This window comes from Mus caroli, chromosome 7, assembly GCF_900094665.2.
Source record: "Mus caroli chromosome 7, CAROLI_EIJ_v1.1, whole genome shotgun sequence".
Lineage (NCBI taxonomy): Eukaryota > Metazoa > Chordata > Mammalia > Rodentia > Muridae > Mus > Mus caroli.
The window spans coordinates 145,611,085-145,636,282 of NC_034576.1; the positions used below are offsets into that span (position 1 = coordinate 145,611,085).

The following is a 25,198-nucleotide window of genomic DNA, read 5'->3' on the forward strand; positions in this document are numbered from 1 at the left end:
CCACCCCGAGAAGCAAGCGCCCTTGGCATGTTCTAACCAGCGCCCTCAAAGCCTGAGTTGAGCAAAAACAAGCAAGTGGACCGCCACACCTGGATCGTATTACTGCTGATGTCAAAACTGCCACGGAGGGATACAGTGTCTCATGCCGGAGCTAGGCAGGGTAAACACCCTGTCACTAGCCAAGCACCTGGTACAGGAGGCCCCAAGGAGAGGAAGGGAGGCAGCATTGAATGTCTTTATTTTACAGAATAGGTTACTCTAGAGAGCATGTAGATCCACGCAACCTTGTAGAGACCATAATGAAAGCTGACAGCCATGAAATCCAGCACCCAGGTGACACTAAGGGACATGGGGGACCAAGCTCCCAGTGCTCCTGGTTGTTTCTAGGATAGGACGAGGAAAGAAGCCATTAACTGTCAAGCCTTGTATACACAGATACTCAAGTATCTGTGGGGCATGCACGGCTGTTGCGTAGGTCCATTTCAAGGGTAGTCCTGGGCTAAGGGAGGTATAAAGGAAATACAAGGACGTAGGTGTAGCCAATATTGGGGGGGGGGCAGGGAAGCGCTCTTACAGTAGAAGGGTATGGAGTGACAGTGTTCAGACCAGAAGAGGGCTAGACGCCCTGTACCCTGAGAGGCCCGTGAGATGCACCAGGGAAAACCTCGGATGGAAGCAAAAAACTGGGGCTCTGTCTATGACAAGATGGCACTTGGAAATGTTCAACAAGAAGCATCTGTGGGAAGATCTAGGATGAACTAAGTCAGACTATCCACAGAGAGTACATTCCCAGCAGCACCCAGGCAAAGCAGGCCCCGGTCCGTGTGACCGTGGGAATGGACACTGGCCATAGTCAAGAGTCCCAGTAAGGTTTTTCACCAAGAAGCAAGGGCACCAAAGGAAAGAGAAAGCAAAAGCCAAGAGGCCGAACATTTCTTTCCCTGACCTGGCTCCTGAGGGGTGGGAGAAAATGTGTCATGTGAACAGGTTAGCTGGTCAGATATGTGTATACGTGTGAAGGGCTGGGCTGAGAACAGCTCACCAGTGTTCGCGCATCAGCAGATAGCTCCCAGAGTGGCTGGCAGAGGTGGGCGTGAACAAAGGGGCAGACAGAACAAACTGCAGGTCTAGGGCGGCTGGAGACTGGAAAAAGGAGCTGAAGCCCCTTTAACAGCAGCCACAGACCGGCTTGTGTTTGCTTGGGACACAGGGTGTAGTGCAGGCCCAGGTGAGCAGCCCTGATCAACTGCCTGAACCCCATGTGACCCCTCTCCACCTACCACCATTGCCCACCTAGTTTGGCCAAAGGCTCTGGCCTCTGGTACAACATGTTCTGTCTGGAGTTCTCAAGCTTCCGGGACTCCATCAGGAGAGAATCCAATGCTGGTGGGGCCTGTGCCTGACGCCAGCACAAACAGGGCCTCTCAGCCTCCAGAGTCCTTTTTCAGCCTGTCTAGAAGAATGTCCAGCCTGAGCAGCTGCTACAGAATCTGCCCATGGGGGGGGGGCGCGGATATGAGCAGACAGAGCAGCAGCTTCCTAGTCACCCTGACAGGGAGCTGCCTCTGCAAACAGGACCCTTTGAGACTGATGAGAACTGGCTGGTCTTTTGGAAAAGGTGGAGTCCCTATTCTGAGCCTAGGTTCCTCCCCCCCACCCCCCAACCTCTACTGGCAGGCAGAGGCCTCCAGTATTGTCAGAAGCTAGGGGCTATGGGACCCCACACCTGCCACTGGTCTGCTCCAGGACCTTTGTCCCCAAAGCTGACATCAGTTCACACAGAGCAGGGAAACTATGGGGTGGGCAGTTCCAAGCAACAGGGGTACCTAGGAGGGAGGAGATGGCCCAGTGTTCTGTACCTTGAGGCCACATGATGCTAGCCCTGGGATATTGACTGTGCATCTGTGTAAGCCAGCACAGTCTGAAAACAGGGTGAAGGGTGAGTCACATGAACACCAAGGGTGACTTCAGTGGTAGCAGAAGAAGCAGAAGGGAGGCAGCCAATAGGATCATATGGGAGAGGTGACAACGGCTCCCAGCTCAAGTTAGGCAGTCAAGAGCAAAGTCAACAGGGTTGACTGGGAGGGAAATATTGCTCTCATCACCCTGCAAGATTCCACCACAGAACCACCACCTGCAGCTCTGTAAAGGACACTCCTGGCCTCCCATACCAAAGCCCCAGGGATTAAAGCTGGAAACCAGGTGGAAGCCTGGTCACAGGCTTGGGAGACTGAGGCAGGAGGATCATAAATGTCAGGCTGTCTTGGTTTACATAGTGAAACCCAGGATAGAAGGGAGCTGTTTATAGTGAACTCTAGAACACCATATGTGCTGAGAGCTTTGTATGTAGAAAATACCCCCCCACACACACACACACACTATGTGAGGGATCAGCTACTACAGGGAACCCTGAAGCAACCACACACACATAAAAGATTTAAGGGTAAAATACAAACCTAAAAACCACCCAAAAAATTCACATTGGACTGAGGAAGAGCAATACAAGCACACCCTGACTTGGATACCATGAAGAAAAAAAAATGGGTGGTACTTCTATTTGGAAAAGCAATGGTCACCATCATTGCAGACACAAACCAAATGCATGCAAGAGAAAACACTTGTGATCTACATGTCAAAAGATAAGCCTTCACATACAAAGAGCCTTTACAAATCAATGAACATGAAAGGACTTGCCGGCTAACCTCATTGGCCTTTGCCCAGGCCTTTCTAGGGAACAGGGCTCTTGGGGGCTTCCACCCCCTCATCCAAGAGAAAGGCCAGAGATTAATTAACTCCCTCCACAAATATTTGTTCTGGATCACATGAGTTTACTAAGCACCTACTGTGTGTCATACATTAAAAGACCCTAATAATAAAAGTCCCTAATAATAGGGACTCAACAGGAATGGCACACTCAGGACCTGATCTCAGGAGCCTCAAGTTTGAAGAAGAAACAATAAACAAGTAAATTAATAAACTCAGGAAGCCTGTGGAGAGGCAGTGGTCACAGAGTGTGCAGGGGAAGTGGGATAGGCAGAAGCTTTTGCTAAAGCAATAGGCATTTGAGTTGAAAGTCCACAAAGAAATGTAGAGTGGGGTTTGCAGGCAAAGGGGCCAGTGAGTGCAAAGGTCCTCAGGTAAATGGAGAATGTGTTCAGGATCTGTGTGAGGGAAGGGCTGGAGGAGGGCTGCAGAGGGAGAGGGCATTCAATCGTGTAGTGGGAAATCTGAGAAAAGGCACAGAACTAAGCACAAAGGTCAGCCAATGCTGCCTAGAGCAAAGCAGAGGAGAGGAACATAGGCACCTGGGTCAGAGGTGAGAAGGCGGGCCTAGCCACGCCCTGTCCTCAGAGGTTGGCAGAGGCTGGATTTATGAGTACTTGTGTGGGGATGCGTGTGTGTGTGTGTGTGTGTGTGTGTGTGTGTGTGTGTGTGTGTAGGCTATTTGGGTGCAGGTCTACATGACAAAGCACCTCTGAAGTACACATAAAGTAAGCTAAGAATCCTAGACAAAGCCCAGGGACTGAGGCAATTCTCTTGTGTGAGGAGGCCCTTGAGGAGTAACTGGCTGGGTTGAATAGTAGGGGTTCCTACCACATCTCAGTCTTGGGGTGCCCTTTTTAGTGTCATGTCCCATCTGGTGTGGCTGATGAATTCACTCTAGTGTTGCTGATAATCAGGAATATTCATTTGTTGGTATAAATAATGTATCCGGTAAGCTGGCTGTGGCAGGTGTTTATCTGCATAAACAAGACCAGAAGTCAAGTCGTTATTTCTTGACTTTTTTTTTTTTTTCTTAGAGACAGTGTCTCTTTATATCATCACCCTGGCTGGCCTTGAACTCACAGAGATTCGATCACCTCTGCTGGGATTCTGGTGTGTACCACCACGCCTGGCCTTTTTGACTTTTGTAAAATGAATAACTGAGGTTGAAGACATTGCTTTATTAACTGGAGGACCTGGGATGGGTACAAAAAGTCACTGTTCTACATGGCCTGGAAGCTTCCAGCTTGGCCCCTGCCTGGATTCTCAGGTATGCTCAGCCATGTACCCTGTGGATCCTGGGAGCCAAAGACTGAAGGCCATCCTGTCAGCCAGAGATCCAGCATGCAGGTTTTTCTACAAAAGCTGGAGCGCTAAAGCAAAGTCATAAGTACAATAACTGTAAGCACAGCCTCTCTTGGTCACTGCATCTAATGTGAGCTCGCATGCGGTCCACAAGACCAGCCTTCACAAGCTCCAACTGACCATGTGCAATTCGTGGGAGTTCTCCATGATCTCACCATGCAGATGCATGTTGGGTGAGGATGGGCCCTGTGGGCAGCACTCCTTCCCCTCATGCTTAGACTCTGGAATGAAGGTGCTCACATGTCTAGCACTGGCTGCGTCCTTTCATGAACTTAAAAGAGTACTACAGCGAGTGTGTGCAGAGACCCGCAACTGACAGGGCCCAGTTCCAATGAGAGAAACAGGTGACTAACAAAAGACAGCTGGAACCCTGAAGAACCCATGACTATGAGCTGACAGGGACACAGCAGAGGTAAGAAAAAGCCAAGAGTGGAGAGCCCTGAGACAGGCACATGCTGCCGCATTTGAGGAATAGCAGTAGGTTTGGAACCAAGAGAATAAGAAAGAGAAAAGGTCACGTGGAAAATGGAAGTAAGTTACAAGGCGCTCCTTGGGCCAGCAAGACAGTGATGTTTTGTGTTTACAAAGGACTATCATGCATAAAGCCACTGAAGTGAGCCAACCAGTAGACACTACTGTAAGAGTCCCAGAACTGGGGATAGATAGCTGGGCTGGGATGAACTGGTGAGGTGCAGCTCAGCTGTGTCAGGGGTGCTGGCCTCCTGCTGAAAGGATTCTGGGAGACAGGAGGAAAGTTACATTGCAGAAAGCCAGCAAAGGGTTTACAAGGAGGAGATGACCTGTAGAAGCCACACTACATACCCGCTCTCTCAGTCTGGGGATGTTTAAGATGAGGACTTATAATACTACCTCCTGAGATGTGTGTGAGCTTGTTTGTGTTTGGAAAGGACCATCATGTATAAACCCACTGGAGCACTGGTACCCAATACATGCTTAATAAAGAAAGGTCTACTGCCCATTGCTCTCTTGCAACCTAACTCCCAACTTTGGCCCCAGCTCTTCCTTCTACCATAGGACCCTAGGCATTCTTCTTTCCTTTTGCGAAAAGAAGGGTCATACTTAGCCTAGACAGTTAAAGAGGAGTCTTTCTGGTGGTGGTGTCAGAATGATGGGGAGAGAGAGAGCGGAGACTAAGGGATGGGCAGGCAGCCTAGGGGAGGACTGAGGATTGTCAGGCTCTGCCAGGCAGTGTTCTATCCAGACGGTAGTTGCCTGATCCATAAGATGCACAAATAGAGGCCAGTGGGAGCAGGGTCAACTGACCCAGCCAGGGAGCAGCCCAACTGGGCTCTGGGTTCCTGAGTACCCTGCCTTCTCTCTACATCCCACTGGCCAACTCCCCACAGGCCCTTCTAGGGCCAGGTTGGCATTCGATGACTCTTCATTGGGTATCAAACATTTTTAATATGGCCCTGAAATTAACCCACCAATGTCGTTCAAGTCACCAAAGGCCATCCTCTCATGACCCTGAACTGACCAACAAGGATGCCCAGCCTGAATACATCCCAGAGCCTTACACCCTGGTATCCCCCATCCCAGGTTAAGCTGGTTTCAGGGGGGTACTGACCAAGGATCAAGGCTAGGCAAGTTCTGAAAAAAAAATCTAAAAAGACTCTTCAGATTTTCCTTTGAAAACAAATTCATAACCACATCAAACAAGAATCCCTGTCGCTTTGAGTCTGATCCCCAGCCGCCGCAGGCTCTCTAACTAGCTGTTATTCTAATTGCTTTTTTCTCTTCTGAGGCCCACAGAAGTCATCTATGGTTTCTCCTTTGGTGAGCAGAGATGGGGCACAGCAAGGCTTTTGTCTGCCTTGCCCTGTTAATCACTATCAAATTGCAAATAGTGATGAGATCTGAGATCTTCAAAACTGATCTGTCCCTGTGGCTCTTGAAGAGCACCAACCCAGAGCCCAGAGCAGATCCTCTCTTCACTGAAGGTGGTGGCACCTCTCAGGGCACCTGTGTGACGTGGCTCCCTGCCTTCACCTACTCGGCACTGGGCACCAATGCTCACAAGCTCTCTAGCTGAATTCCAAATGCCAAAAGGAGAAAGTAGAGCCAGGTGGCTTCAAGAAAAATTGCTAAAAGGTTGTCTTTGGAGCTGAGTTCTGGGCAGAGGAGCCACCATACACCAGGCCAGTACCCTTCCTGCAGTGGCCCAGCAAGACCCAAGACAAGCTTGGGCATGAAGGGCCTCTCTACATGCTACTCTGGGAGCCTAAGTGGCTAGAAAGGAGGCAGAGCCCAGAAGAACAAGCTAAGACCACCCTGTGCCCTGTCCTCAAGGCAAGAAGCATGGCAGGCAAGCTCCCCCAGACTCCTTGTGCAACATATCCAGTGGACAGCAGCATGTTCCACTTCACAGCTAGGGAAGCAGAGGCAACAAGGAGCATGCATGGCCATATGCAGTCCCACCTCACAGGGCAACCCTTGACCCCCAAGCTTTGCTAGACAGATTAGCCAGCAAGCACTGTGGCCAGCTACCAAGATCCAGGCTAGAGCATAAATGAAGTACAGACATCCTGCTGGCCAACTCCCCCACAGGCCCTTCTGTTGCCAGGTTGGCATCTGATGGCTCTTTGTTGGGTATCAAACATTTTTAATATAGCCCCTGAAAGTGACCTATGAATGTCCTCCAAAGGCTATCCTTTCATAATCCTACAGAAGGTCCTGAGCTCACCAGCAAGGATTCCCCAGGTTGAATATGTTCCAGACCTTGCACCTTGAACCCAAGCCCTGGTATCCCCACCTCAAGCCAAGTTGGCTTAGGCAATCTGGTCTGAACAAGGCCAAAAAAGCTTAAGAACTCAGCCACAACTTACTGTTCCTCACCCATGACATCCAGGGCAAGCAAGAGATTCTATTTATGGGTAGCTAGACAAGCTAGGAAGATCCTGTGGATGGCCAAGAAGACCCAGAAAGGTCCTACACATGACCATGAAATCCAGGCAAACTCTGAGGTGACTGGAGAGTTGAAGGAGTGGGCACATTCAAAGGAACCCTTGTACTGTTTGCTGCCTTCAAAGGCCTGTCAAGGTGACAGTGGCACAGTGAGGTCCTAGACTCTAGACACTCTCAAGACTCTAGCCCATATCCTGCCCCTAGCAGCTTGGCCAATAGGATATCTTTGAACCCACACAGGCTCCTCCAAACCCCAGTTGACTCAAGTGGCATCCATGGGGTCATTGTGAGTTTGGGAACTGTCCAGGGAAGCTTCAGGGACACCCTTGATTAGCACACACAGGCTTGATAGGCCCTGTGGCAGCTGTCCCATAGGAGGTTTCAAACAGCCCCACCCCCACCCCAAGAACTCTCCTTAAGGACTCTGTCCACTAGCAAATGAGATGTGTCCACAGGTGCTCAATTGTGGGTTAGTAAACATTCATGAAGCCATCCATCTCCATGAGCCAACTGGTGCTTTTCTCCCGCCTACTCAGATTAGCTGTGTGTTTAAAGTTGCATGAAGCTAGACCAAGACTAGCCTCAGACAACCCTCCTTTGGTACAGAATTCACCAAGGCCTTGGACAGGTCATGAACCCTGGCTTCACCTGCCAGGATCAACCTAGCTTTAGCTTCCACCCCCTGTACTCTTAAGCCCTGGCTTCAGTTTCCCCATGTAAGCCCTCCAGCCTGGATAATCCTATCCAGCCCTTTCAGACTACAAACAAGTATTAGGACAGAGAAGCCAGTACAGAAAGCATCAGAAGCCTGCCTAGGACACAGACTTCACTCACGACACACACTTGTCCAGGAAGATGGGATTTATTCCCTGCCTGCCTCTTGTCCTCAGGGCTCTAGTCACCCAGGTTTTGAGGCCAGCGGTCAGCAATTGGCTGAGTCATCCCATGGTTTTCCCTAAAGCAGCTTTGCAGGTCTGACAATATGACGCCATCTGTCAGAACCTCTGGCTCCATCCCTAAATCACAGGCGTTCCCTTTATATTAGGTCCCAATATAGACATGAGGGAGACCCCTGATGTACTGACAGAGCATGCTGGAGGAACCACTCCAGGTGCTCAGCAGCCGAGGTCCTCTTTCCCAACCCCTGCTCTATTGCTTCTACTAGGTAGGTTCCTGTATCTCCCCCGCAACCCTGCCCCCTCCATGAGTCTCCCAGCTGCCCTTAGGACAGCCCCTGCTTCCTAGGTTATTATGCTAGGGGCTCTGGCCTCCCTGGACAGTGGGTATTTTTTTCTAGAAGAGAAAAGGAAGTAGCTGAGCATTTCAGGCCCCCAGGGCTGGGCTCCAGCCCCTTGCACAATGGCGCCTTCTTTCTAAGGAGTTCTCCAATGGCTCTTCATTGTCTCCTACAAGCACAGCAAGTGTGGCCTCTGTCAAGGGCCTACTTAGGTTCCGCCCTGCCTCTGTCTCCCCTCCAGTTCCTTAGCTACCCACCTAGTGCTTAGAGCAAAACAAGCCCTTTACAGGCATGGAGTAAGGACCACACAGTCAAGAAATCTACTCAGTCACTGCCCTGACCCATGGGGACCTAAAAAGGTGGTGTTGTCCTAAAATAGTACCTTTGAGTTACCTTTGAGGGTGAACATTGTTTCATGAAACCACCCAGCCTCTGCCTGCTTAACCCTGAGCTGTCCCAATCCCTCTCTCTGGGTGCCAACCCCTCCCACAAAGCTCCCCTCCCCCCATACTGTGTAAGGTTCCAAACCCATCCAAGCTGAGCAGATAGCTTGGGACTCTGAGGTCCCACTCATCATGCCACCAGCCCTACCACCTCTTGGCCACAGGAACCCAGAGACTGTTCTAGGAGCTCCATAAGGTTTGTCCAGAGTCTCAAAGACCAAAAGGCCGGGGAAGGGGCTAAGAGGTGACTCTCAGGCACTAGGTCTACCTAGAAACAAGAGATAACTGTAAAGCAATCCCAGGTTAATGCATGTATGGACACACACAAGAACTCAATATTATACTGCACCCCCCCACCCCAATAACAGATACACATGAGGATGACCAAGGGCCTCTAGGCATGGTACACACATCAATTCAACCCACAGCTGTAAAGACATGTGACATACTCTCTTTCAGGCTTTGAATGCCCAGGTCCTAATGTGGCCTGCACTAGGCTGTCTCTAGCACCAGGTTCATCTCTGTTTCTGTCCTTACAGGTGACACAACTGGACCAGAGACTGGTGATCATCACAGACATGCTCCACCAGCTGCTGTCCCTGCAACAAGGTGGTCCAACCTGCAACAGCAGGTCACAAGTTGTAGCCAGCAATGAAGGTGGCTCCATCAACCCTGAGCTCTTCCTACCCAGCAACAGCCTGCCCACCTACGAACAACTGACTGTGCCCCAGACAGGCCCTGATGAGGGTTCCTGAAGGAGCTCAGAAGGGAGGTCCAGGGTAAACCCCCCACAGGTCTGCCTCACCTCCCTCTCAACAGGGGCACACCCACCTGGTACTCACCCCCTTGAAGGCCTGATATGACAGCCTAGCTCCCTAAGGCCCCGAAAGCCATGGGTCAAGCCACTGGCCTGGATCTGGATTTCACCAACACCCCTCTGCCCAGCCAGTGGAACTAGAACTTGTCTGGGCATGGGGTTCCTCTCAGGCCCCTATCAAGCTGTTGATGCTGCTCTTCTGATGGCTGGGACATAGGGATGGGGAGTATATGTATAAAGCAGGATGCAGCTCAGGCAAAGGGAAGCCCGTCCAAGTATGCCAAGTAGCTTTCTAAAGGGAAACAGGAAGAATCTGGAAGAGTCTGGGGTTTCCAACCTCAGCCTGAATCCAGAGACCAGCAGGGAATGTGCAGGGCAAGACAGACCAGGCCCACACTAACTGCAGGCTGTAGCCCAGTGGGAGCTCAGCAGGCTAGAGCCTGTCTCCTTCATTCTCTAGTGATGTTGACCACAACAGGATACTAGAGGGATTTTCAGCTCCCCCATCCCCAAAGATATCCCAAGCAAGGGATTGTCCACTGTCCACCCTAGCCAGGTATGGACTGACAACTTCTCCCCTAAAGTGAAAAGCAGGGCCCTCAAGCCCTATGAGCCCCACATGTGCAGCCTGCCTCCTTCTTGCTGGTCAGAGCTGGTGGGCCAATGCTCAGACTCCAGCCTCTTTCATGCCACATCGAGGTTAGGGGCATCACCGATTCTTCCAGGATTGGTTCCTTGGGCACCACACCTCACAGAAATCAAGATAATTTCTGGTGATTCAGACTCTTGTGTTTTAATGAATTTTGTAGTATGATCTTGATTGAGAGACTTTTCCAAATAAAGTTGGGACATCCCAGGTTGATCTTGGCACAATGCTTACTTTTGAGAGTGTCTGGGGGATCTTTAGATTAACCTAGCACTTATCTTCCACCCTCTGCCCTACTCTACCTTCCTGTCTCCTGTTGATCCCCACAGACAGTCTCAATCTTTTCGTAAATGGGACCCTGCAGTTCCCTGGGACCCAGGTGCCCAGTGGCCACAGAGTGAGAATGATTTGTTGGTCCATGCAGAGAAGGCTCAGGCCCCAAGGGCTCAGAGGAACCATGATATGTGTCAAAGGTTGAGCCAGTGGGCTTGGGGTATCCCTGGGGCTTCCACTCCAAGTATACCTGTCTACTCAGTGTGACCAGGATGTAATTACCTCCACATTCCCAGAAGACCTTGAGCCCTAAAGGTAGCTGAGCCTGGGTCAGGATCTGATTTAGCTGGTACACACTGATATACGCCCAGGAAGTCACCCTCAGACATGTGCCTGGGACTCTCATCTGTCCTTTCCAGCCAAGATGGCTCTCACTGGTGACACGTTCAAGAGTCCTTCTTTTCCAGGACCAGCTCCCAAGGCCCTAAGACTTTCACTTCTGAAATAGAAGTATACAAATAAGTGCTGGGGTTCTTGGGCTCCCTTCAAAGCCCCAGTTTCCCTGTTGGGATTATGATGTTCCTCTGGCTGTCCAGTCAGTCCTCTAGGCTGGAGGCCTATTCTAAGTGAGTACTGCCCTGCTCACCTAGCCCTGTGGCTGTTACTCTTTGTGATCCATCCACTGAGAATGGAAACAGAGCCTTGTGAGCAGGGATTTCCCCAGCCAATGTCCACTGTCTCTACTAATCCCATTCTGTCCTCCTTCCAAAGCCCACCCTATATACTTGGCCATCAGGGCCAGAGGCATCTGTGATTGGAAGGATGGAGGTGCCCTGGTCTTTGGAGGCAGAAGGTAGCAATCAGTAGAATCAAAGAGCCAAGTGTGAGGGTGCAGCTGGAGGCCCCTATAGGAGGGGAAAGCCCCCCAAGGCTCTCTTACCTGAACTTCTTAGGTAGCAGCTCCCTCCACAAAGTCTTAGTGTTGGGTCTAACAAGCACTGGCCAGCTTTTGGAGGGAAGGGTGGAAGGGCAGCTGAGGCCTCAGGCTTCCCGGCCTCAACCCCCCTCAAGGGGGGTTCTGCAGCAACAATTGCTGGAAGGCAGAAGCTGTTGTTTCCTTGTTGGGTAAATATTTGTGGAAGCCCCAGGCTGTGGCTGGCTGTAGCCAGGGCCCTCAGTATTGCCCAGGCAGGCTACAGCCCACTGGGAGCTGAAGGCCATCCATCTGGGTAAGACACAGTCCCTGCACCCTGCTGGCCTCGGTGCCGTGTTATGGACTGTGTAGAGTGGCCAAGTGCTGTTCTCCCGCAAGGACCATTGCAGCCCTCTCGGGTGTGAAATGCAATTTACCTGAAATAAAGCCCAATTATGGAATTACCTAATTAAAGCCGGGGAGAAGGCTGGGCCTGGCAGGCCGGACGCTCAATGCCCGCCCGATGCCCACGGTCTGAAGGAACAGATGGTGCCCCGGCCTGCCGAGCTGGCCACATTCCTTCACTCTGTCCCCCTATAAGTGACCTAGACAGCACACGACCATCTGGTGTGTGACACGTCCTGCAGGCCCTGGACAATGGCCCAGCAGACCTCTCCATGAGAGGGCCGTCGCCCGGGCAACGGTGGCATGTGCGGGAAGGCCCATTTGCAGCCCCTCCCGAGGCCCTTTCTTCGGGCCCTTTGTGGGCCTCTCCTTGGCTCTCTAGCGGCTAGGCTGACAATACCCATAAGTATTTGTCCCCAGAGCTGTGCCTTTGTCCCCTTATCGAGGCCCTGGTGTCCAGTGGGTGCTAGGAGCATTTGCTAGAAGACCAGCAGGGCTCCAATTTCATGGGACTGCCTCTGCCACTGCCCTCCCTTGCTCCCTTTCTGGCCTGACTGTGGCTCTGGAGCACTGAGCTTGGCCCTGCCCAGATCTGAACATCTCCCACCTCTGAGCCTGCATACAGAGGGGAGAGACCCCTGCCACCCAGCTATAATCTTTCACCAGCTACCTGCCCTCTGTCTGTGACATAGGACAGTAAAAGTGTCCTATCACAAAGGGCGGATTAAGAAGAGACATCTAAGCCAAAGAAGAAGATACAACCATATACTTAAGGCAGCTGGAGAAATCTCCTAGGTGGGTGAAGCTGGTTCTTCCTCCCTCCTGCACTCCTGCCTGGTCTTCTAGCTCTAGACCCCTTCCCTGGTCCTCCAGTATCCAGCCACACCCCTTTTCTGGCCACACCCCTCAACATCAAGCCCCACCTCTTAGCCCTGCCTTCTCAGAACCAAGCAAGTCTCCCAAAGGCAGGAAGGCAGCTGGGTAGTCCCTCCCAGGACCACCCTGACTCAACACCACAACACCACATAGCCAACCCACTATTCCTGGTATTTAAACAGCTATGATTACCTGAATATTCCTCCCTCCCCTGCATCCAGCAGCACCCCCATACACATACACACACACATGCATACATACATACATACATACAACATACATACATACATACCACGCACACACTTGGGACTTCCATTGTGATGGGCAGGTACAAGAGTGGGACAGAGGGAACAGCTAGTCCAGGAATATCCCAACCCCAATTGAGCTCAAGCAAAACTAGTTAAATTGGTGGATAAAATAAAGGCACTGACTGACCACAGAGGCATCTGGACCCTGCAGAGGAACTTGCCTTCTAACCTGATCTAGGACACTGCTGTCCCGGCTTTACTCACTCAGCCTCCTGAGTGCAGGTTGGTTAAGAGTTCTTGGTGTTGACTAGAGATGCGTCCCTAAGAATGATCTTCTTTAATGGAGGGTCCAGGAAAGTTGAACAATGAATCCTACTACCCTTATCCCTAGCCTCTGGGACCTGCTCCCCTCCCATCAAAACTCAGGTGCTGGTTGAGTATAGCAAATGAAGTTCACTAGGACACAAGATGCTTTCTTTCCTGGCCAGTCCTTCTATGACCTGAGCTTGGTTCTGTTACCTGCCCTCCTCTCGGTGTTCTTGTGAGGCACTCCAAGGTACCTGGGATCAGCAAAGTTCTAGCCACATCCCCTCCTACAGTTCCCATGACACATCAGGGAACCATCTCCATCACTCTTCACACTCCTTTCAATTCCCCATGCCTGTGGCCCCAGAGAACAGGTCCTTCTTAACTCCCAGAGCTCAGCCCAGCCCCCACTCATCTGTTTCCAGGACTGGGCTCAAACAGGTCCAGGCAGCAGCTTCTCAACCCAAGAGAACCCAGGCCACCTGGCTGATGCTCTCATTGCCTCTGAGATGTAGAGTGGAGTGTAGGGAAGGGGGACATCAAGACATACTGGGGACCATCGTGACGCTCAAACTTTCTCACCCTCCTAACCCCTCCAGCCCTACTCCAGTCACACCCACAGCCTCATCTTCCTGCCAAGCCATAACAGTGAATAGCAGCTGGGTATCCTTCAGGAACAAGAAGGGAAACACTAGGAAGAACAGAGGCCCAGGACAGAAGGGCCTTCAAACAATAAGGCCCCTCCTCCTGGAACATGAGGACACCAAGGCCAGCACCATAAGTGTAAAGAACCATAGCAGATACTAGCAACCGTGTTGATGTCCATGATTTGTGCTGCCACCAGCTACTGTGGGCAGGGAGGTGTCTATAGACTTATATCTGGGAAGGAGAGACATTGAAGACATTCTGTGCTGACCTCTCCCCATCCTCACCAAAAAAGAAATAGTCTGACATAAAACTATTGAAGAAAGTCAATAATGAGCATTTAACAAAGATGCTGAAGTGTAGCTCTTCACAGTTGATGGTTTCTGTGGGGGAAGGGGGGGATGGGGAAGGACTCCGTTTTCCTTAACGGGCTGGCCAGTGGGAGTTTGACCAGGTTCCAGTGAATAGATATGGGCAGCACAAGTTGGACCTGGGGGGGTGGTTGTTGGGAGGCTTGGGTTCTTTTCTTTTTTGAGGGGGTGTCCAAGGGTGGAAAGGAAGATGGGCCTGAGAGGAATGGGAAGTGTGATCAGAGTGCATTGTATGAAATTCCCAAATTAATAAACAACATATTGGGAGAGAAATAAAGAGCCACAGCAGAGAAGTTAGATGCTTAGCCTAGAATCCTCAGGATGTGGAGAGATGAAGTGGCTGAGGAAGAGCTGCCTTCTAGGGCCTTGGGATGTCAGAGAGACAAGGCTGAAGAAAAGATGGAGAAAAGTTCTCAGGTGGCCTGAGCAGAGCTCTTCTGTCAGCCCACACAAGCTAGAAGTCACTATTCACCATGCCTTACAGAGGCAGCCACAGCCCTTCAGGGCATGCCCACTGGTTCCAAGTACGGTAGCACCTACCACACAGAGGTCACTTGGATCCTCAAAATGCAATTATATACTGACAACTAATGAGACTCCCCAAACACCATAGAATTCTTTCTGGTTGTTTCATAAGACTTTATCCTCTCCTACCATCAAACACACACACACACATACACACACACACACACACACACACACAGGTAGGGGAAAGATATATAGACAGAGGAAGGGGCAGGTAGAAGCATGTGAGATAGAGCGCTTTCTGGTGAAATAGCCAGATTGAGCCTCATCCAGTGGCAGTTCAGACTTCCAGGTAAGTATGGCACCCATGTCTATGCTAAGACATCTTGTGTCACAGCCCAGGCACCCTAAGGGTCAGAGGATCTGCCAGTGGGGCCTGGTACAGAGGAACATGGAGAACCCACATCCCATAATATAGCTCTGAGGAGGCATGACTGAGAAGACTCGAAGTTAGAAGTGATCAGCCAGGCTTGGGAGCAAGTTCACACTAGGGAGGGTTCTCCAAGGCATGAGAGTACTGTGGGGCCCAGGAGAGGACAAAGGAGAGAGACTCCAGCCTTACTCATCTCTCAGGAGCCAAGCCTGTCCTGGGGATGTCGGAGGCTCCTCGGCAGGGGCTTCCTTGATAGGGCAGTGCCCAGTCATTATGGGTCCTGTCTGAAGACTTGTTCGGGTGTACAGAACAAGGACAGTTAGTCGACCTGGGTCTGCTCCAAACCAGGCTGGCTCAGCAGTGAGGCTCCTAGGATCCTGTGCTGTGGTGCCCAAGGCTAGGCCTATTCTTCTCCAGCCCTCCAGCTCATCACCATATGGCCTAGACAAACCTGCATGGCCTGCTCTATTCAGGAAGCTGATACCACCTTCCAAACCTTCAATAGCTGAGAACCAGTGTTTATGGACTTACAGGAAAAGAAAGTGAGGCACCTGTGAGCTTTGCCTGGGGAGGGGGGCTTGTCACAGCCTCTGGACCATGCAGGTCTTTTCGCTGTTTTCAGGGACAAGAAAGATCTACCAAGTATATAGGAAGAAGAAGGCTCAGAAGGCCCATTGTCCCATCTGGCCTGGCCAGATCCTGTGGAGCCACTTAGGAGAGTTGGATAGGAGAGTGAAATAATTGAGTGACTCAACCCAAACCACCCAAAACAGTGGCTACACCCTTGAGTGTGTGGGGGGGGCGGGGGGAGAAGGTGCAGCCCAGGAAGTGAGAAGGGGAGCCCTTATGGTCAAGGGCTTTGAGCTTATAAAGCATTTGCCACAGATTCCCCCATTCCCAGCCTCTCACTGGATGCTGTTGTGGTCACTCTCCATTCAATAGGTGGAGCAAGGCCATTTTAAGAACAGGATGTAAACTGAATACCTGGAAGAACTCCCTGGGTCCCTGTAGCCCATCCAGGAATCTCTGCCCTTTGCCTGAATGGAGATCAGGGGCTGACTGGTGAAGCAGGTGGCTTTCATATGCTGATAGCCTCCAGGCTACAGGACACAGGAGACTACCTCCACACAGTGTCCCTCGAAGCTCTGAAAGCTGGAAGGCTACCTCTGATACCTGAAGTCAGCTCCAAATAGCAAGACAGTTTGCCAACCCACACAACACCCCTCACCTCAGGGGCTCTGCCCCCTGCTCAGCCTTAAAGTCAGCTGACTCTGCAGGGGTGTGTATACATATCTGAAATCAAAACGGGAGTTGCTTTGGTTAATCTGCTTGGCTCAATTAGCACAGAGTTCAAGAGACTGGAGGAAGCCATGCCTCCCTCCCATACACCACCCAGACCACGAATAGCTCTCTCAAAGTGCACAGAGAGGGCAATCCTCTAGAGCTGCAGCTGCAGAAGGGCAACAGAAGCCAATCCCACCCCCTTATCCCTAGATACAAATCCCTCTAACCTCCCCTCAGCCACCAGCCTGGGAACTGTCCTCAAAGCACTCTACCAGTCCTGTGTGTCCTAAATGCATGCAAGGGCTTCAGTTATGCAGCACCCAGCTGGCCCGGCTTCCAGAGAGCCCTGCCAAGGCCTGGCACCCTTGCCCTGAGTAGTCCCTCTTGCTGCCAGGAGCAGAGAGGCCTCAGGTCACCACCAGCAGATTGCTTTCTTGCAGCATTCTGGGCCCTGTTCCCCAGGGAGCCAGCCTTATGAGCCGTAAAGTCCCGAGGCCTCCAGAATCCACCTGCAGTCATTCCTGCTCTAGGAAACTGAATCCCAGCAGCAGATGACAGCCGAAGGTGGCGGGACAGAATGCCCATTCAGCCCTCAGAGGAGCCAGCCTGCCAACGCGGCAACTGCTTCCGCACATAGGACCAGTACCACCAAAACCCTAAGGAAATCCTGGGGACCCACACCAGGAGCAGAGAGGAGTAGGATGTATCCCACCCTGAGACCCAGGACAACAGGGAGCATCGGTAAAGAAGGCAGCTACCTCCAGAACTTCACAGACAGGGCAGCCCAGAGCAGGATTAGGGACTTCCCTGCCCTGCCCCTGCCTTGTGTTATGATCTGGAACTAAGGCTGGGCCCTTATCCACAGGCCTAGTTCCTCTGGAACAGAGCTGAAAAGAGCTAACTCTACCCAGTGTTCAATTCACCATCCTCCCTAAGTGAGCAGATGAATGGAGGAGACCTAGCCCAAAGGCCACTTACCAGTTGGGCAGGAAGCGGGAGGCTAAAAGAACAGGAGATAAACACAGACTGAAGCCCCTGAGGCACTGCTCACCAGTTGAGGCAGGCCTGGATGCTGAAAAGGTGCCCTTTCTCTATTACCTGCTGGGCTGCCCCTCTAGCTAGATTCCACCCCACCCCCAAGTCCCAGGCTCCTAGAGTGTCTCTCCTGAGGATTGGGAAAACTGGGCTGGCTGCCTCTCCACTCAGCTCTTCTGTGAGGCTGATCATCCTGCAGCCATACCTGTCCACTCTAGATATCTGAAAAGAGAACCCTGTGGGTAAAAGGTAGGAAGGAGGGACTTGAAACCCTGGGAAGAGCCCAATCAAGGCCTGACACCCTGTTTTCTACCTACTGCAGTCCTGACTTGCCCAATGCCACCACCTCAGACCAAATTGCCCCTTCCTTCCTTCTCTATTTGCCAAACTCCTGACCATCCTACAGAAGTGAACACAAAGCCTTCCAATGTGGCTCCAGACTCCCTGGCTTTCAGCAGATATCGTCCTCTATAGATAAAGTAGTATCCTCGGAACAGATGACAGGGATAGTTGACAAGGAGAACCCTTGGAGATTAAGGAATGCTGACATGCAGGAAGCCAGCTCAAACTGGATGCAAGAACTCCTGAAGACAACTACCAAGGGGCTGTGGTCACTCAAATCCTTGAGCACACCAGACTGTTTTCTGGGGGCCTGAGACCTGGCTGGTCAGAGTAGGAGGTGCCTAGTATGGGCAAATAGGAACTGGCTCTCCCTGTTCTCTACCAGCCCTACTGCCAGGACCATAGCTCTACTACACAGAGCAAAGCCCCCTATACCATTCCCATATAGGAGCCCCTGTGTGCTCACACCCCAGGGCCCCAGACACCAAATACACCCAGGATCCTTGTTACACAAACTCCACACCCAGCAAGCATCCAGTTCGTTATTGTTATTTTGTGTGTCATTATTCAGATGTAAGTGCACACATATGTTCTGGATGCACAGTATGTGTGTATGTGTGTGGAAGCCGGATGTCAACCTTGAATGCCATTCCTTGGTCTGTCCACTATGTTTTTTTCTTTTTCAGACAGGGTCTCACATGGGCCTGGAGCCTATCAAGTAGGCTAGGCTAGGGACTGAAGACAGGTCTTCATGCTCTCAAGACAAAGACTTAATGACTGAGCTATTTCCCCAGCTCTTTATCATCGTCATCTTTATTTATTAATCGTTCTACTGCAAGGCCATGTCCAGCCTAGTCTATGATTTACTTTGTTACTCCCCTCCCCCCATTCTCCGCCATCCTCCCTTATGGCCTCCCTCCCATTGTTTCCCAGAGTTTCTGCTTCTGTTTTCCTACCATCAGTGCATACATGACTTTATGTCATCTCTGAAGTCTAGGACCCACAAAGGACACTTGCCACATTTGTCTTTCTGAGACTGACAGCTCACTTGATGTGATTGGCTCCTGTTGAATCCATTTTCTTTCAAACCACCTCACTTCATTCTTTTCTGCAACTAGGGGGAAAAAAAGTCCCATTGTATATATAAACCACCTTCTCTGTACTCAGGCACCTTTTCTCACATACCTAGGCTGCCCCCATACCTCAGCCATTATGCATAATGCCGTGATGAGCGGCAACGTGCAGGTATCTTGGTGATATGTTGACTTAGAGGCCTTTGGGTAAATAACCAGGAGTGTATAGCTGGGTCATATGGAAAACCCGTTGTTAGTTTTTTGACAAACCTTCATACTGATTTCCAGAGTGGCTGGACTAGTTTCGTTCCCCGCCAGCAGTGTAGTGTACAAGGGAACTCTTTTCTACAGCCTGGCCAGTGTTTGTTATTGTTCTTGATGGCTGCCATTCAGACCAGACCAGGATCAGATGGAATCCCAATGTAGCTGGAGTATGCCCACATGCAGGACACCCCAAGATGTCACTCTTCATGTGCCTGTCCACCCTGTCTTTCATTGGCCTAAAGCTAGCAGATCAGGCTAGGATGGCTGGGCCCTGTCTTCACCTGTCCAGTGTGGGATTACAAACCTGGGCTAGCTTTTTTTAAAAAATGGGTTCTGGGGATTGAACTCATATCTTTATGCAAATGGAGTCATCTCCCCAACCCTTGAGCATGCCTTTTATTTGCACTTCCCTGGTGACTGGTGAAAGCAAGCAATGCTTCCTGTGTTATTAGCCATTCGTTCCTCTTCCCTTAAGCACTGAGCGCTCGCTCATTCTACTAGTCTGTTCCATTGAGTCGCTTCTGCTTTCACGGTTAGCTTCTTGAGTTCTCTATAGATATCAATCCCCACAAACAGGGGAGTCTTAAACCTTGCTGTCACAGGATGCCTGGGGATGCCCCACAAGGCAGGTCCCCCGCCGCTGCCAGGACCTGCTTACTGGGCCTGTCCTGGCCATCTCACCCATGTTGACCAGGCCTGAAGCTATTCATCCCTTCATCCACCTTAGTGTCAGGTGCCACTCTCCCCACTCCCCAATCCCAGGCTGCTCTCCTAGCTCCTCAGGGGGCAGGGCTTCTCCAGCCTGTGCACACAGACTGAAAGGCCTGGGTGGAAGTTCCATGGCTCCAGGCCCAGCGTCTCTTCTCCACCTCACACCCAGCAAGCCTCAGGATGCCACCTGCTCCCCCCCCCCCATCTCTGCAATGCCAAGATTACAAATATGGGCCACTATCCTAGCTTCTCCCACCCCCACCCAACAGGAATTCAAGAGATAGAACTCACATCTTCATGCAAACTAAGCCATTATCTCCCCATCCCCACAGTGGATTTTCTTTGCACTTCTGAACATTTATAGGCCCACAGATAGGGATGGTCCCAGACACTGAGGCACATCACTGACAAGAGAACCACAACCCCTTGGCATACCTATGGTTCAATGCCAGGCTGTGCCAGGAACTGCCACATGCCCATATACCCTCACCTCTCTGAACACCCTTGTCTAATCTCTGAGGAGACAAGTTAATAGGCAATTCTGAGTAATGCCAGTGAAATCTTCCATCTGGTCTAGGTTTGTCCTTCCAACACTGCCTACCAATTCTGCATCGGAGCTGGTTCTTAGTGATCACTCAGGCCCTACCTGCCTCTCACCAGCATCCCAGGATGGAATCCAAGGTCTCATGCCTTCTCTGCTCACCCCAGGATGGGCATGAACCCTTTTCCTCCGGTTGGCCCCCTGCTTGAAAATCCTCACCACCTCTAAACTGAGCCACACATAGTCCTCACCCAGAATTAGCACCCACAGCACTCCCATTTGTCCACCTTGGGAAACTGAGGCCCACATGCAGCCTCACACTGTTCCCTCCTCACACAGTGCAAGTCATGGGATATGCTGTGGAAACCCCACTTAAGGATCTCCAGTGTCTGAACCACACTGTAGAAAGTCCGGGACCTCGTAAAGGCCTATAAGAGACACGAGTCACTGACACAGACGGGGTCCTTGCAGTCCTGGTCTGCACTCTGAGGCTTCCCAGATCACCTGGCAACTCCAGCACTCTGGACCTCCTTGGTGCTGAAGGCAGAAGCCTCTGGCCCTTATGGCTACTTGGGCTCAGAGACTGATTGATCTGTGTAGGTGGCTATCCTGGGTGTTCCCAGCACCTCAAGTCCCAGACCAACCCCTGTAGGGCTTCTGCAGGTATTGGGGCATCTGCCACCTGAGGAACTCGCAAGGCCCTGCTGGGCTGAAGGGCCGGCCTGGCCTATGCTGGAGGCCGCGGTGCAACGTCGGGTGCAAGCGCCACACCGGGGTCACGGGCCTCGGGGTGCCGGGTCCGGCCTGGGCCGCCGGGGGCCACGGTGGGGGCGCAGGCCGGGGTCGGGGGTCCGGCGAGCTTTAATGCGCAGACAAAGCCTCATTTGCAGGTCAATGCCGCGGCACACTCGCCTCTCCCCTCGCCCGGCGCCCTTTGTCCGGCCGCGCCCGCTCCTCGCGCCAGATGGCCGCGGAAATGCTAATTTCGGGCGCCCCCCGCCCCCCGCGTTTAATTGCGCCTCCGCAGATGGGCCGCGAGTGTGCCGGCCATGTAGATGAGCGCGGCCAGGCCAGGACGCGGGGCTAAGGGGCTGCGGGACTTCGGGAGTGGGGGAGGGGACTGGGGGAGGGGGAGGGAAAGGAGAAGGGTGGGGGAATGAAGGGGAGAGAAAGTGGGGAGGGGCTGGTGGGGGAGGGGAGGGAATGAGAGTGGAGGAGGGACGCTGCCCCCCCCCCCAGCGCGCCGCCGGGCACGGGCGAGCACCCAGCGGGCCGGGCGCGGGAAGCGGGCTTTTCTCTTTTCATTTCTCCAAAATGGGATCTTAAGTGACTCTGAATGAAAACAAATTGGCCCGCTTTCTTCTCCAAACAGACTGCGCGCGGGGCGGTGGGGGAGGCGGGCGGTGGGGACACGGGACCCCCTGCCGGGCAGGCCCTCGGCCTGCGCCCTTCCGCCCAGGCCTGACTGCCGCGGTTGCAGATGTGGGTCTCCCATACCTGGAGCCCCCAGGGCCCCACCTTGCAATTAAGCAGAAATTTGCCTCCGCCTCCCCCACGCCCAAACTATTTTCCAGGCTGGTTGGGCAAACACTATGTGGGTAGAAGAGATGGGGTGTCAGCCTCACCTCCTGTAGCCTTACCATGGTGAGCGACAGCAGGACTGGGCTAAGTTGCCTGAACAGAATGCACTTATGGATCGATAGGTGGGTACAGAGATGGATGGTGCGTGAGTAGGTGGGTGGATAATGGCTAGCCAGATGGATGAGTGGGTTGATGTTTAGGTAGATGGTAGATGAATATATGGGCGAATGCATAAAAGAATAGATTAGTATTGAGTGAAATAAATGGGTTGAATGGATGGATGGATAGGTGGATGGATAGATGGATGAATAGATGGGTAAATAGATGTGTGGATGGATAGGTGGGTAACTGAAAGTGACTGCCAAGTCCCCTTGTGGTGTGACCATTTGCTAGCACGATGTCAAACCAGCCTCAGAACACCATACAACCATGATCTTCCATGGGTCAGACAACTCCACTCCCTTTCTCTGGACATGACATTAATCCTTTAGTGGGCATGTTTCTGTCATCTGTTCAAGAGAAAGTGGATCCTAATTATTGCACTGGCCCAGTCTGAAGTCAGTTGACATGGGAGGTCTGGTCCAATTGCACCCAGAATTCAGTTTGTCTTGCAAGACCTTCTCTCCTGGTCTGGGGCCAGGCTGCAGCTCCTGTCTTCCAGTCTTTCCTTACTGCAGCCTGGGATGGCTAAATCCCATCCTGCCTTCACACACCTAGCTGTTAGACTCCTCTCCTCCTGCACCTCCTCCCTGCTATCCTTTGAACATCCTGGCCTGTGGTCAGGGACCTCATTCTTTGTCATACCTACCTCCCTTGGCTCCTGCCTGGAGGAGTATCCTGTCCCCAAGGACTCTGCTGACCCTCAGTGTTAACCCTGAAAGCTCCTGCCAACCGTAACACCATGTGGGTAGGAGATAGCTCATAGAAAATGCACAGCCAAGAGACATCATGGAAGTTTTCAATGCTAAAAATGGAAGTTGTTTCCTGTTAGTGTAGAATTCACAGACCTCCTTTGACCTTCTTTCCAGCCCTTGCAGTCCCTTCAACAGCCAGAGGTGCCATCTTTCTTCTGGGGGCCTACTCAGTAATGCCAGACCCCATGCCTGCCTAAAGAGTCTGCAGTGAGTCTTGGATAGACAGCCTGGCCTGGGCCTTGATGGACACTTGTAGCTGCAATACATATGGAAAGGCAGAGCTTCTGGGAAATGTTCTCTTCCCTGTCATATTGTCACTTCTCCACAGAAGCTTCTAAGCCTGCCACCTGGAAGGTGACCTTTTTCTAACACCCTTCTGGATGGTAGGCATTTCCAATTTTATTTATTTATTTATTCATTCATTCATTTATGTGTGCATACATTAGGAGTGTATATAAATGCCTACTGAGGACAGAGATTGTTGTCAGGTGCCTTCCTCTATCACACTCCACCTTGCCTTTTAAATATATTTACTTAAAAGAAAAAAAAATGAGGAAAAATTCAGAACTAGAGCACTGCCCTCCTAAGAGTTTTCAAGTATTAAGAATAAAAATAAAAAATTTTTTTTGGTTGTTTGGGCTGTTGTTGTTGCTGCTGCTTTATCACACAACAGTGTTGCTAGCTACCACAGAGGATTTGAAGCTACCAACACAGACTCATGAGATGAAGGGAGCTAGTGGAAACCAGAGAAGGAAAAAAACTGAGGAGGACACAGACCAGTGAGCAGGTGCTTTGACTGAGGAAGAATGCCGAGCCTAGATTGGAGGTGGCTATCTGGTCAACCGGCTTGGCTTCGAGGGGAAAGAAGACCTGTAAGAGTAGAGGGACCTCATTGCAGCCTCCAAAGCAAGTCTCTGCTTCCCATTCCTAGGAGGGTGTGTCCCCTGACTTCCACTTGGTCTCCTCTGGAGGACTTGCTGTCTGTGGTGACTTGAGAAGACAGGAGACTTTAGTGCCTAGAATAGGGACAATCCAATACTCCTAGCAACCATTATGGACATTGTTCATTTGAAAGATCATTGCTACCACATCTTCGGTTTAAGGCCACTCAGATGTACAGCACCAATGTAGTACTGCTGCTATGGTATTCCTCATGACACATCATGGGGAGTGGCTGGCATTGCAGGACTTTCAGTTGCATCAGTAGAACATCTTGCATGCCAAGATGACAGAGTCAGCTGCAGTGGCTCCCTGTGTGTCTGCAGCAGTATCACTCTGCCACCTTCCCCCATCCTGGCTCCTCCCTGCTCCCCAGGTGTAAGTAACTGGGGTGTTAGGACTAGCCTCTGCATCAACCTTTGCACCTAAGACCCACCTGACCTTTAGAGGCAAAGACCTCACACAGAATTTGGAGCTCACTGATCGGCTAGACTATGTAACCAATGCGCTCCACACAGCTGCCTGTCTCCACAGGCCCCAGGGCAGCAAATGCATCCCAGCAGTTCTGCTGAATCTTAGATTCTAGTAGGCCACCAGTTAGGTGCTTTATTGAGCCACATTTCGAACGTTCTGTTTCTAACACTCATATTCTGGGCCTCTTAAACATCTCATTATGGTTAAAGACTTCCAATTTGAACTGTTGCAGAGGCTGCAGGGATATACACCTGGAATCCCAGCATTTAGGAGGCTGAGGCAAGAGGACCTTAAGCTAGAGACTGTCCTGGCCTACATAGTGAGTTCCAGTTCAGTTTTCACAACATACCAAGAGCTACCCTCAAAGAGAACAAAGAGCCCAACATTTTGAGAGGGAGAAGTAAGAGAATCAAGAGCTCCAGGAAACCTGGCCTTCCTCAAACCCTGCCTCACAAAAGACAAAAGAAGGTCTCACAGTTCTCCCACACAGCATGACTTCCCTGGGGAACCTGCAAATGTCACAGCCCTTCAGTAGAAACCAAACTTTAAACTTTGAATCTGTACAAATACTCCATTTTTATTTTCTGTATATACTCAAGACATTGCATGAGGGGTTCCACACTTTCTTATTTTAAAAAAGAGGAGGTTTCTTAAGGGCAATGCACTCCTGGAACCCCCACCTTCAGAAGGTGAAGAAGGCAGGAGGATCAAGGAGTTTGGCCAGCCTTAGATACATAGCAAATTTGAGACCAGCCTGTGCTATATAAGACCCTATCACAAGAAAGCAAACAAGGGGTCTTTGTTAGATGGTTTCGCTGGCTTGCAAGCTAAGGAGAGTGTGAGCAGCAGCTGAGTAGGTGGGGCAAGCCAAAGTGGGCCGGGATCGCCTTTGGATTCTAGAACTTGTCA

At 51.4% G+C, this 25,198-nt stretch overlaps 1 protein-coding gene across 4 annotated transcripts in view; it reads left to right on the plus strand.

Annotated features, from left to right (window-relative positions):
• The window catches only part of Kcnq1 (potassium voltage-gated channel subfamily Q member 1), a 318,671-nt gene extending 308,253 nt beyond the window's left edge, over positions 1 to 10,418 (plus strand). For 3 of the 4 annotated variants that reach the window (XM_029479746.1, XM_029479747.1, XM_029479748.1), the window contains exon 16: positions 9,273 to 10,412. In XM_029479746.1, the coding sequence (XP_029335606.1) occupies positions 9,273 to 9,488 (216 nt within the window). In that variant the 3' untranslated portion in view covers positions 9,489 to 10,412. Of the gene's footprint in view, positions 1 to 9,272 lie in introns of all 4 variants that reach the window. The other variant, XM_021166795.1, reaches the window with a different exon arrangement.
• The last annotated feature ends 14,780 nt before the right edge of the window (positions 10,419 to 25,198 follow it).